Source organism: Seriola aureovittata, chromosome 6, assembly GCF_021018895.1.
Source record: "Seriola aureovittata isolate HTS-2021-v1 ecotype China chromosome 6, ASM2101889v1, whole genome shotgun sequence".
NCBI classification, from domain to species: Eukaryota; Metazoa; Chordata; class Actinopteri; order Carangiformes; family Carangidae; genus Seriola; species Seriola aureovittata.
Window position 1 is genome coordinate 23,192,171 of NC_079369.1, and position 13,921 is coordinate 23,206,091.

Sequence of the window (13,921 nt, forward strand, 5' to 3'; positions counted from 1 at the left end):
TAGTTTGCAATTATATAAAACAGTGATGAGCTGAAAAGGAACAAAAAAATCTTTGGCATTTAAGCTTTATCCATGACTCTATCAACTTAACTATGATTCTGCCAAAATACACATGCACACTTATAAATAAGAGTCACACTTTATACTAGTGTTTTTACAATACTGAAATCTCCTACTTCAGCACAATTCAATATAAAGTATCAATATTTAGTTTTTTTTTTTTACGTCAAATTTCAAATACTGGCCAGATCAACTATCAAACAACAGTCTCCCTGCAGCTCACACACAAGCAACGAGGCTTTAGAGTTAAGCCCCAGTCTACCATATTTCCTAAAATAAACAATAAACATTGCCGTGTGTAAATAAATTATATTCTTTCTCTGAATTTTCTGTATTGAGTATTGATAAGAATATTAGTATTCATAAATTCCTGCCCTAGTAAAGAGGGTTGCATATAGTGTTTGAGTTTGATGTCTAAATCTTTTCAAATCCCTTATAGATTAGAAATCCCATTACAGTCAACTAGCAGTTGACTGAAGTTATAAAAATAATCATTTTTTGTTGTTAAGGTTGTAGCCTACTTAATTTTGCACCTTATGTTTTACAAGCTACTTGATTCAGATACTGGTTGTCTTCAATAACAACTAAGAAATTGATAAGCTTAACATATAGATATGATTTCCATTTATTTAACTGGAATATTCTCCTCCTGTATAAGTGACATAACTAGACTACGTCTCTAAAACAATAGTTGCCACTCTTGGTGCTTTTGAACTACAAAATCACAGAGTCCAATGGCAGTTGTAGAGCTGTCTCGCAAAGAGATGACTTCTTTCCCTTTACAAATAATTGTTGGGCAAGTAAGGACACTGCACATCAACCAGCCAACAGTTTATAGTGTCAGTTTAGTTTACTGACAAAAGATGTACCCTGCCACTTATCATTTTACCAACAAAAGCGACTGTCAGCCCTGACTAATAAATGAAAGTCCGCGACCTAAATGTAAAAATGTATATAATGTAATGTAATGTATAAAAATCTGGTTATTTTGAAAACTGGAATTAGATCCAATTTATCCCAACCCTAGTTGTATGTATTTGGATGGAGCAATGACTGTGTTGGGTGGCTAAGACACACTTTTGGGGATTACATAGATAGACATTACATAGACTTATATTCATTTCCTGGAGAGCTATTCTAACCCTAAACACTACTTGCCTAACCCTAACCATAACCTAATCTTAACCTAACCCTAAGAACTGATCCAAAAAAACCCAGTGTTTTCCTAATTGGGGACACAGCTTTTGTCTGCAATTGGACAAGCTGTGCCCAATTAACTGGACTTTAGTCTGAAATCCGTCCCCAAAAGTACATGTACACACACACACAGACTAATTTTAGCACAATCAGTTTCAGTGGTTGTCCACACTATTAACAACAGTGTTTCATGTTTGTGTGTCCAATATGAAAGAACAGGATGTGATGAATACTGTATCTGTTCAGCAATCCACTGAGCTGTGTCATCGGACCATATGTGCATGCCTGCGCACACACAAACATAAACAGCTCATTCATCTCAGAAAAAAAAGCCACAAGATCCCTGATGTATCTAACCACTGACTCAAGGGCCATAATCACAGTCGGGGTTTGGCATGAGGCTCCCAAGCTGTGTGAGTGTGTGTCTGAGTGTGTTGACCATGACACCTCTCCTCGCACTGTTCACACTGGTTAGTGCGGCTGACTTTGGGCTACGACACTCAGTTTGGCTGCGGACAGCTGGCACTATTTTTAGACAACAAATATATCACATCAGTTTTTGTCCGTTCAACACCAGCAACCAAAAAATCCATAATTTGAGGGAGAATAAATTAATTTATTTACCTCTATTCTGACTTTAACTTGTGAATAGCAAAACAAAGTAGATGTTTGGTAAAATTCTACATGTAAATAAGCACATTTTCATTCAAATATACAAAGTGATTGGGTATAGTCCAGATACAAACGGGCAGAAAAAAAATACATCATTGCCTTAGTGATCAAGGCCCCGGCCAAGAAGAGAAGACCGACCACTCTCATGTCTGACTAATTAATATGAAGCTACAGTTAGCAGCTGGTTAGCCTGGCTCAGCACAAAGACTGGAAACGGCTACATTCAAAAATCATAGTGCAAAAACCACAAGTCGACAGATTAAACAAACTATGTAAAACATGTTTGTTAGTGAGCTTTAGAGGTGCTGATAGATGTTATTATGTTTGGACTAGGGCTGGCACTGACAATTATTATTCCTATCAATTAATCTGTCAATTAATCATTGTTTTCATCTATAAATCATCAACAAAACTGTGAAATGTACCCATTACAGTTCCCTGAAGACCAAGGGAATGTTCTAAAATGCTTTGCTTTGTCTGAAAAGAAAACCAAAGATATTCGGTTTACTATACTTTGAAGACACAAAAGAGCAACACATTTTCACATCTAGGCAGCTCAATGTTTGTTTGATGACATGACATAAACAAGTAATGGACTATCAAAATAGGTGCACATTAATTTCCCGTTGACAACTGATTAATCAAATAATCGCTGCAGCTTTAGTTTAGACGAAGCCAAGCTAACCGTTTCCCTGTTTCCACTCTTTATGCTAAGCTCTAAGCTAACCAGCTGCTGGGTGTAACTTCGCATATGAGAGTGCTATCAATATTCTCATCAAACTCTTAGCAAGAAAATCAATAAGCAAATTCTAAATCTGTTTCAAAATCTTTGTGTTTCTCTCTGTAAGAGCTTCCCTCTGAACAGTGTCTCAGTTAGTGTTGTCATTGGAATATTTCCTACAATGTTCCCTTATATCCAGTGGAAATTCCCCCAAATAGCTTGCATTAACCCAATAACAGCTTGCATTCAGTGGAAAAAATCTCCTCAGATAAGTCTTTACCACGGTATAAATAAGCATGTAGATTCAGAGAAATGCCCTTTTACTTCCTGCAGGGAGGGAATGAGCATGACTGTCCTTATCATGTGACAGAGAATCTCAGCACAGTCTACAAGCATGTTCTCATTTATTCCCCTGTATGCCTGTTTAAAAAGGCAGAGAATAAACCATATTGGTGAAACTGACAAATATTTCGAAGCCACTTTAAAAAAAAAAAAAAAACACTTGAAAATTGGTCTTATAAGTGGAACTGAAAGATTCAACTATTATTCACTATCCACTGGTGTTAGCTGTTGGTCAGTGCTTGAATGCTATCTCGCTAGATTGCTGTTTGGATTGTCTGACTAACAGTCATCACTCTGTTGGTCTTTTTGCACAGCGGAAAGACTCACTTCTTGCTAACAAAACAGTACAGAGAGGCTTTTGTCCTCTGGCAATCAATCTTTAGCCAAGTGTACAGACTCCCATTTACAATGCACTTTTACCTGGTAAAAACCAAGACTTTCATTTTGGACTTTGGCTAAATAATCATATAACTGTTGAGACATCCATGCTAGCAGATCTGTGAGGCTGTATTTATTCACAGTAGTGCTGTCACATTAATGCTATGTAAGGATGCTAAAATGTTGACAATGAAAATGCTAACATGGTTTTGTTTAGCCAGCATAATGTTCATCATGTTCACAATCTTAGTTTTGCATGATTGCACGCTAGCAAGGTAATTTGCACTGGACACAAAGTACAGCTGAGGGTGGCGGGAGCCTCGGTAGTTTTGCAGGTATTTGATCAGAAATGTAAGTATTGGACCATTTGAAATTTTGACCTGATGATGGTGTGAGATGAAAAGTCAAAGGATCACCAAAGTTATTACAATTCATCCTCTGGGCATCATGGATATCTGTACCAAATTTCATAATCCATCTGATAGATGTTCAAACATTTCACTAAAACCTAAAAATGTGAACCTTCCCTTGATGCTACAGTTACGGTCATTTACTACTCCTATAGTGCTACTCCACTATACTCCTATTTACTACTATGTCTGCTGGTATTATTGCTGGTATTAATGCTAACTGAGGCAGTACTACTGCCTCAGTTAGCATTAAGTTCAGTTCCCGCTGCTACAGCTCTTGTAGCACTTCATCAGCCATGAGCATGGACCCATTATGTGTCTGGCAGCAGTGATTCCGTTACATCCTTGTGAGTAACAATTTGTTAACACCAAGAGGGTTTAAATGAACAATGGTGAGTCCAGACTAGATCAGCACAAAGTGGGTGTTTGTTAAAGACCACTTTGGGAGACAATAGTGGGTCACAAAGTGGGTTTAAATTGGTTCACTGCAGAAATCTGTTTGAGACTATTGTTGTCATCTCATTGTGAAATGTTTCTCCCCTGTAAGTCTTTGTAATTTATACTTGGCTGATTCAAGCTTTGAAGGCTAAACAAGACTGTTGTCAGGGAGAAAAACTTTGAAAATATGTTTCCCACTTTCCAAACAACAGGACTTTTTTTTTTACTTTTCATCTTTCTTTAAAAAAAAATAAAAAGATACACCATCTTTCCTCATTTCTGATCAACACTGAGGACAAAAAACTAGCTCACAACCAGCCTGCTGCTGTGTGTGTTAACATCCTTTATCCTGCACTCCAACTACCTGACATATTATGGTCTGGGGTAGCTGCAGTAACCAGGGGGAGACACTGTGTACTTCATGAACAGGTTACCTAGGTAACCAGCAAGCCTCCATGCAGAGCAGCTAGTGAGTGTGTGTGCAAATGAGTAGCACGGAGCAGTTTTATTGGGCTCTGGAACTTCATCGGCCACATAAACACCCTGGGAAAACTTCTCTGTTGCTAGAATTAACATTGTCTCCGTGTATGTAAACAGGCTGTATGTGGGACAGGGAGGGAGACGGAGAGAGGAAACATGGGAGACAAGTGAGAGGAGAGGGGGTGGGCCTGTCCTAGTTATGCTTGTCCAATGTATATACACTTTCTACGCATAATGTCTGTATTTATGGTACATGCATTGTCACCAATTCCTGCCAAAAGCCACTGTTTCCCAACACACACACTTATCAACCAGAACAGCAGAAAAATGCACCACAAAGACTCCCCAAAGTCTGATAAGGCAGCATCGTAAAACTGCCTTTGTGTTGCTTGTGCACAATGCCAACTGCTACATCAGCACACTTCAGATGGTTCCAGTAAATCCAAATACTCTGAAGAGTTTTTGAACCTTGAGGTCATGATCCCATGTGGCGGTAGTTGATATGCAGCTGGAGTCACGGGAGACTTTCAAGACTTCTAGTTTCCTTTCAATTTTGTTGATGGAAATATTAATTAAAAGGGCAAACTGAACTGTGTGGTGTTGAAACAACCAGATTAATTTCCTGTTGATCAACTAAGGGATTAACTGACAACAATTTTAATCAGCTCTTCATCTTCAAGTCACTAATTAAGAAAAAAAAAAACTAATTCTAGCTTTTAAAATGGAGCATTTACTGTCCTATCATTGTAAATGGAAATAGGCATGCAACTTACAATTATTTTTTTCATTATCGATTAATCAGATGATTATTTTTGTGATTAATCCCATCAATGCCCATCACTTTACAGGCCCACAAGAGATATCTTTAAATGTTAAACGTTCCAAAAAAACTAAAATATGAAGTTTACATTAATATATCATAAAGAAGAAGTAGTAAATTCTGTCATTAGAGGCTGGAATGTTTCACTTGTTCTGCTTCAAAAATTATTTAAATGATTAGCCCACTATCAAACAGTTGCAGATTATTTTTTTGTCCGTTGACTATCTATTACTCAAATAATTGTTTCAGCTCTGGACTGTGCATCTTTAGGTTTTTGTCTGTTAGTCAAACAAAAGGAAAAAATCGAAAGATGTCACTTACGATGCTAGGAAATTGTGACGAACATTTTTTCACAATTTCCCTATTTTATACAATAAACAAATAAGCACATAACTGCAAAATCAATTGACAGAATAATCAGTAGCAAATAGAATAGCGAATAAAGTAGCAGCTCTAAACTGCTGATGAAGATTGCAAGATGAGGCTGAAATCTCCAGAAAAAGCTAGCAAGTAGACCTTGAGTTAGGATTATTTGGCCAAACTACTATTTCCTTGGCCAATAATTAGCTTCTGGCCTCAACTGAATTAAATTCATAATTTCTATATAATTTATTTGGCGCTAACTCCATCCCTTACAAAGATTCACGAGATAACTGTATGGGTCAGAAAACCTTTAAGAAACCTTGGTCTAATTTCAGCATTTTGCCAAAATAGTTCACTACAAAATATCTCAAATTAAAGAATGGACGCAAAGGGTGATCTTAATCTTCTATTTTCCTAATTTTAAAGTTTCACTCTAACCACTATTACAACCCGTTTAACTCAAACTAAAACAAAAAAATCTTCCCATATGTGGCCCCTGAGAGAAAGTAGTCTCAAACAGCAGCTCCACATCACCAAAGTCTATTTGCGGCTCTTTGACATTAAGCATTTTTAACCATCTTACAACCATTCCCACTTCAGTTTGGCCTGTGGGAAACCCCTTTTATAAATGTGTCTGCGCTGGAGAATTCTGCCCAGTCCTGAGGGTAAAAAGGGAGGGTTGGTCGAGGAGATGAAGAGGAGGAGATGAAGATTATTGGCGTAAGGATGAAGAGGAAGGGAGAACTGCAATTATCAACTCTGCAATGGGATAAGAAGAGCTAATGGTTTATCTTCACATGGCAAACATACACCCACTGGTCGTTTCTCACATGAAAAGACACACACACACAAACAGGGAACAAAAAGGTCCTTGATTCATTCACACTTGATTTATTCTCCATGCTCTAACATTGGTAGCTAAGGGAAGTAATGGTTCTGCAGAGACAGAGAACTAGATCTCTAAACATGGAACTGAACTGGTCTGGAGTAAAGGTCTTTATGTTGACCCCGTGTCTATCTGCAAGTCAGCTGGTGTTTTGTGTTCGAGCCTGTATGTCGCTAAGTAATTTGGTCTTGTGTCCGTCCACAGAGCAGATAGCATCAGTGCAGCAGAGGTGAGCAGGTTTAGCAGCTGATGTGTTTAGTACACAGCAACCGAAGGACATCAGCTGGAGGACATCTCGTTTCCAAGTCACCAACTCTATATACTCTTGTAGATTCACCACAGGGTTCACAGCAATGATGAAAACAATAATCTCACTCTTGTTTTAATCAACAGTGATTAACCCAGTGAGAGTAAAGAATCATACTGAATATTTATCATATTGAATAGCCCCATATGTTTGTACTGTTCCTCCAAACTCTATGAATTTATCAGCTTCTTCCAAATTTCTCATTCAAATTTAACAGATACAATAATCCAGGTGCAAATCTGGTTTTCAAAATACAATTTGAGTGACACATTAGACTCCGCTTTGTAGAGGTGGGCAGCTTGTTCACTGGTTCTCCCTATATTTCCCCTTCTCTTTCTATCACTAAGCTGCAATGTAACTGTAAACCCACAGTGGTCAGGATCTTCTTACAGCTGGAAACAAAACAACAAAGATAATTCCATTTATGCAAGTAAGTACGAGGCAGAAAAGCAGCAAATACTTACATTTAAGAGCCATTGAATTTTTGGCATTTTTGGCTCAAAATTGATTCTAAGGATTAAACAATTATCAAAATAGCTCCAGATTAATTTTCCGCCAATTGACTAATGGGTTAATCAATTACATCTTTCAGCTTTAATGTGCACACTCTGTGAAAACTGATTAAAAGACTGAAAATAATGGCCTTCTAAGTTTTGCCCACAACAGCCTAATAAAATGGACTCATTGATACCACACTGTGAACACTACTGCAAAATCTCTGATGGTAGATAAAATTTAGATTGTCTTAAACCCTGACCACGATTCCTATGAACATTCCTATTCCTAAAATCTTTCAAACTCCTGGGTGTCAAAGTGAATCAACATGGTTGAGAAAAGGTAAAGTCGTCAGTATAAAGAGTATACTACTGTGTGTGAGCATGTTACATGAGCAGGCAACTAAGACTGACAGCAGCCAGCCAGCCATCCAGCAGAGGTTTAGTGTAATGACTGGGTTGGAGATCTAGGGAAAATTCACCAGAAAAATTCCCAACATCTTCCAATTTTCCACGTGTCCTAAAGCCTGCATTTTTATCCTCTGGCTAATAAAGTAACTGACTAATAAACAGTTGACAGACTGACTCCTGGAAGACAGCACAACACTGAGTGCAGCTGCAGCTCTGACCAAAGTCCTGCATCTAGAGCCGTCGTGACTCTGAGAGGTCTGGAGCCTTTTCTGTCTCTGGTGATTCAGTTTTTACTTCCTGGAAAAAAAGTATAAAAAATAATGATGTTGCAACAATAGATAAAATAATAATAATGTTTTATCTTTATGATTTGGAAAAACAACGAAACAAAAGTTTAAAAACACAAAGATATCTACCACAAGTCAAATATGTAAGAATAGGCCATTCACTCTATTTCTCAAATTGGAACCGGCACTTCCACCACAACAAGAACTGATTCTGAGAGGGGTCAAAAAAGCCAGGTCAGATAACACACGCTGACCCATTTAGACACAGAGGAAAACGGGTTTATTCAGGGTCACTGCATTCATCTGAAAGTCATACAGGTGTGATGGTGTCTGAATCCAAGAGGGGCTTGAATGCCAAACAGCTGGCTGGGTGGATACAGCTGTGATCGCATCTAGAGGGAGGTGATGGGAGGATGAGAGGAAGGAAGAGAGGGAGGGAGGGAGGGAGGGAGGGGATCGGAGGAGTGGAGACGGATTCTGAAAAAACGCCAAGAGGAGGAAGGCAACAACTCTGTGTTTGTGTGTTTTTGAGGGTGAGCTAGTACAACTTCCCCAGAATGAAAAACGTACATGAAGCACTTGCTTTAGACATCCACTGAGGAGACTGAAACCTTAATCAAGTGCCATATTTCAATCACATTTCGTACACTGTTTGCTACTGTTTCAGGTGAGATACAGACAGCCTGTTCACTCTTGATGTATCCCGTTACTGTTGCAGCATCCAATCTCCCCACTGGGATCATTAAAGTTTCATCTAATCCATTATATCTGCAAACTCTATTTGTTTCTCACTCCATCTGCCTCCATCAGTTCACCTCCTCCCACCATATGAAAATTTCTCCCTCCTCTCCAGTCATTTAACCTCCTCCTTCCCTTCCTCTTTATAGGCTTTCTTCTCCTCCGTCCTTCTCTCACACCTCCTTTCTTACTATCCATCTTATCTTCCTCCCAGTCTCCGGGAAATGTGTGTTAGCACAATTTTGTTAATTAAGAAAGACATCCGCCCTCGCACGCAGGACATTAACGAAATAAAGTGGGCTATCAGCTATCATTCTCACACATCCAGGCCTGAGAACAACATCTCCTCTCACCCACACCTCCAAAAACACCCCCTTCCACACACAGACACAATGTGTTGACAAGCTTGGCTGGACCGGGTATAACAGCTTGTCATGTGCAGGCCAGTGCCCTCAGCTTCAACATGACTTCATTCACACCCGCTGTGACCTGCTAAGAACCAGAGTGCTGCCCTACTAAACAACAGGAACCCTCTCTCAGAAGAACTTCCACTGCCACAGATACACAACAAATGGAGCTTCAGAATTTGCTCCGTTTACTCAACATTGGCAAGCATCACAGCACGGCTGCAACTAATGATTATTTTCATAGCCGATTAGTGTGTCAATTAATCAGTTTATCGTCTTGTCTATGAAATGTCATTATAAACAGCTCATGGAGATTTAGTCAAATTTTATCCGACCAACAGTCCAAAACCTAAACAATATTCAGTTTATGACCACATATGACAAACAAAAGCATTAAATTCTCACATTTGAGAAGCTAAAACCAGAAAATGTTCAGCATTTTTTCTTGAAAAATGACCCAAATAATTAATCGATTATCAAAGTTGTTGCCGATTAATATATTTTTGATCAACTAGTTATTGCAGCGTTAAGTCACATAGAGCTGTCAATGTGTTCTGCATCCTGTCTTTAAAAGCTAAGCCATCTGTATATCAGAAGGATTAACTATAAGTCAAGTTAGGATTTATTACTGATATAAATTTACTAATTATTGACAAAGACACTGGGCTAAAGACTAAAACACAGGAAACAGGCAACATCAGCTGTTTGTGAACATCAGAACAAAGGTGACGCCACTGAATCTTCAACATTCAATATATTGGCAAGTCTTGATACATATCAGAGATGATATTCCCACAACACCATTTTAACGCCGCACAGATGCTATCCTACGGTAAACTACTGCTATACTGCAGGCTACTGTCTATAAATATCACAAACAGGAGTGGGGATAGCAAGCACCCTTGTCAAGAGTCTGATCGCCACCTGATGCCAAGAATACAAACAATCCTTTTACTTCCAAGTATCAAATGATTCACAAATAACCCCGGTAACCCGTACTGCAACAGCACCTCCACAGAAAACCTGAGGGAACACCGTAATAAGCCTTTTCTAAATCCACACAACACATGAAAGAAAGAAAAGCAAACTCCAGTAACCCCTTGATTTGGAAGAGGGTAAAAACCTGCTCACTGCTCTGAATCTGACTTTCCACAATTGTTCTACTGTCTCCTTTCCATTTAACAGCCGACAGACTTCAAAGTACAGTCACAAATCTAGCCAGCCGTTTAAAGCCTGTCCTCTTTCCTCCACTTCTATCCCCTTATCCTTGTCTTTCAGTCTGGCCGATCAGTGGAGACGACCGCCTGTCACTCTCTTGTCCTTCAGTCAGACTTGGCTGCTCTGCTCTGCTGGCCTCCAACTCACCTCGACCAGACAGACCAGAGCACAGCATGGCAGCATCCTGGCACTAAGCGCACATGCAAAAAAGCAGACAGAGCTTTAATTCAGACAAACACTTCCTACTTTATGTGTGCATCTCGGAGGGCAGGAAGCCAGCGCGGTAATAGGATGTTCCTCGCTTGCTTTGTAATTTCTAAAAGACCTGGGTTAGAGCCAAAACGCAGAGAAAAAGCAAAGGTGCCAAGCTGTTGAATATACTGAGTGCCAGACACTGGAAATGCGCTGAGTACAGTTTATTAAATCGATTAATCCATTGGTTTGTAACCTGGGAGCTGGAAAGATGATTAACAGGATTTGAAATATTTCTATTACACAAAATTTTGGTACATCTTTTTCAGAATTGAGATTGTGATTGTGATTTTATTTGATATTTTTCAAATAAAACAAACAAAATCACTTTTATGTCATAGGAAGGGCTGCAAGTAGTCATGGTTTAGTTTTATGGGTTTCACAATCCATAAAATGTTGGGAATTTAAAAACAAAAACTTGGGTTCTGGGTGATTGTGAATGTGATACTTTCATATTCAGACCAAACAAATTATAGATGAATCATGAAAATTATTGTTTGATTAATCAATCAATCAATCATTAGTTGCAGCCCTAGGGGAATTAGAGTAGAATAGTATACAGTTTATTTAGGAGGCGCCAGGAACTGAAATTGATATTGAGTTATTATCCAGGTGTTGGTTTATAATATGAATTTAGACAGAAAACAATGTATACCGACTGGCATTACATATGGACAATGAAACGGCCAATCAGCAGTTTTACATCTTATCTTGTGGACGATAATCTGTAATCTGACATCAGACAGCCAATCATGTGTAATCTGACATCCGACAGTCAGCACATTAATCTCATCAGTGGACAGAGGGGATTATGACGGTCCGTCAGACAACATCTACACTCAGCAGATCATAGCCGGCTTTGCTTTACCACAGCACTGACAAAAAAGATGCTGCAGAGATGAGCTAAAACCATTCAATGAGCAAGGAACACTCTGAATTTTCGTTCATCGTTTTTCATTATGGATGTCACTCTCTGGACTTATTTTATTGGATTTCTAATGGTGGATTACTACATTAGTTTTGGACCTTTTTTTTTTTTTTTTTATAAATCCTGCTGTTGAACTTCAGTCTGGTCTCTATATTTTTTGTTTCTGCTAATTTCATGTAAACTTGAATTTCTCTCCCAAGGTTTCTTTTGTTAGGTCCTAAAACTTTGAAGGATCTGTATGTAATATTGAGTTATACAAATAAATGATTCACATTACAATAAAAACATAATGATTATATTGGTGCCAATAAGTGAAGGGCACATAAAGCCCAAGCTTTCAAAACAATTGTGTAAATCTCTGATATATTTCTAGTATATTTCTTACTGTTTTAAACGATTAATTGATTATTCAAAAACACAGACTCAAATAGCAGAAACATCTATACAGGAACAGACTGGGTCCACATTCATAACATAGGCTCAAAAATACACATTCAGTCTCTCCATCTGTCTTAACTGGGAACACAAGCTGACCCTGCTGACTGTACTCTATCCTCATATTTTATGCTCAGAAACCAAGAAAAACTGAATGGGAAACATGAATGGGAGACATGAATCCAAAAAAAAAAAAAAAGAAACACATAAATCCTGACACAAATCCTTTTGAATCACACATAAGCAAATAGTTATCTCTTTTTTCTTTTTTTGAGGGCTGAGCAAGCAAAAAAGAAAAAAGAAATGCTTATTTTAAACTGGAGATAACCACTGAGGTCAACTGGAGGAGTATCATCTCAGGGAGGTGAAGTACTCCCTCCTCACACACAGAGACAGAGAGAGAGAGACAGAGACAGAGACAGAGAGAGAGAGAGAGAGAAAGAGAGAGAGAGAGAGAGAGAGAGAGAGAGATGCTGCTGGTTGCCTCTCTAGTTACAACAGCTTGTGATGGCCAACACCCCAAAAAAGCAGAGGCTGGAGCTCACCATCCTGTCAGCTATAATTCAATATTTAAACATGTGTTCACCAAATTAACCCAATGCTGCAACAAACATTTCATCCACATTATAATAACCTATTTGAGGTAGAGAGCTGATGCAAAGGGGAAATGTTCATTCACTGTGATATCTACTGTGCTTGACAAAGAGCAGCAGCCGAGGCTCATGTTTGAGTGACTGAAGTATTATAATCTATTATGTCTGACTTTTATTTAGCTACTCGTTGAGTCTACATAGCTAGAAAGGCTAGGTGTATTATATATCGGCTGATTCAGTTCAAATGAGCATGTGCCCCCTCTGATCACATGGAGGTTAAGACAAAAGATTGGACAACCAGCAACAAAGAGACACGCTATGCCAATCAGTTAATGAAACAAACAGCTGTGAAGTTAAGGTTGTTTTAAGGACACCGAGCAGGACAGTGGTCTCCACCCGGGATCCCACCGTTTCTCCACCCTGTAATCCCTGCCAGCTTCTCTTTGAAACAGGGTGTGACACACAAAAAAAGCCGTCAGGATGCAACTTCGTAACTTGCCAGTCAAACAAAAACATCAATTCAGGTGCAGAGATATGATTGAAGTTGGCTGTAACCGAGTGGAGAAGGCGGTATGACTCCCCCCGCTGCCCCTGCTGCCGTGCGCCCCGGCCGTATGTCCGCAGACTTGCCCATCTATTGTTCCGCCGCTGTCACAGCCGTTAAGGTGCACCACGGATTAGCTTTAGCCTTAGCCTCGCCGGCTAACAGCGCAGCCAGCCGGCTAGCGTTAACGTTAGCCGCTAAAAGGTAACACGGCACCTTCCTTCCACTCCATTTCCCAAAAGTCGGTGTGTTGCCCGTGTCAAAGAAAACGAAGCAAACAAACCAAACAATTGGCCAAAAACATAGTTTAAAGCGTTTAAACATACCCAGAGCTCCGTTCCCCAACTCATGTCGGATTCCCCCTTCTGAGTTCTCCCGTACTGGACGCAGTTTTCCCCACACAGTCTCCGAAACTGCCGCTGGGACTCCGGTCCTTCTGACTGACTGACTGTCTGCCGACAAACACTCCTCCTCCTTCTCCCGAATGAACAGGGCCGCCCAAACCGGGGGCCCTGGACCACAGAGGTCCTAAAAATACTG

General features: G+C 39.4%; 1 protein-coding gene across 3 annotated transcripts in view; it reads right to left on the reverse strand.

Moving 5' to 3' along the window:
* fnbp1l (formin binding protein 1-like) overlaps window positions 1-13,856 on the reverse strand; it is a 53,823-nt gene extending 39,967 nt beyond the window's left edge. For 2 of the 3 annotated variants that reach the window (XM_056378244.1, XM_056378243.1), the window contains exon 1: window positions 13,708-13,854. In XM_056378244.1, coding sequence (XP_056234219.1) covers window positions 13,708-13,731 — 24 coding nt within the window. In that variant the 5' untranslated portion in view covers window positions 13,732-13,854. Of the gene's footprint in view, window positions 1-13,707 lie in introns of all 3 variants that reach the window. The other variant, XM_056378245.1, reaches the window with a different exon arrangement.
* Between the last annotated feature and the right edge of the window lie 65 nt (window positions 13,857-13,921).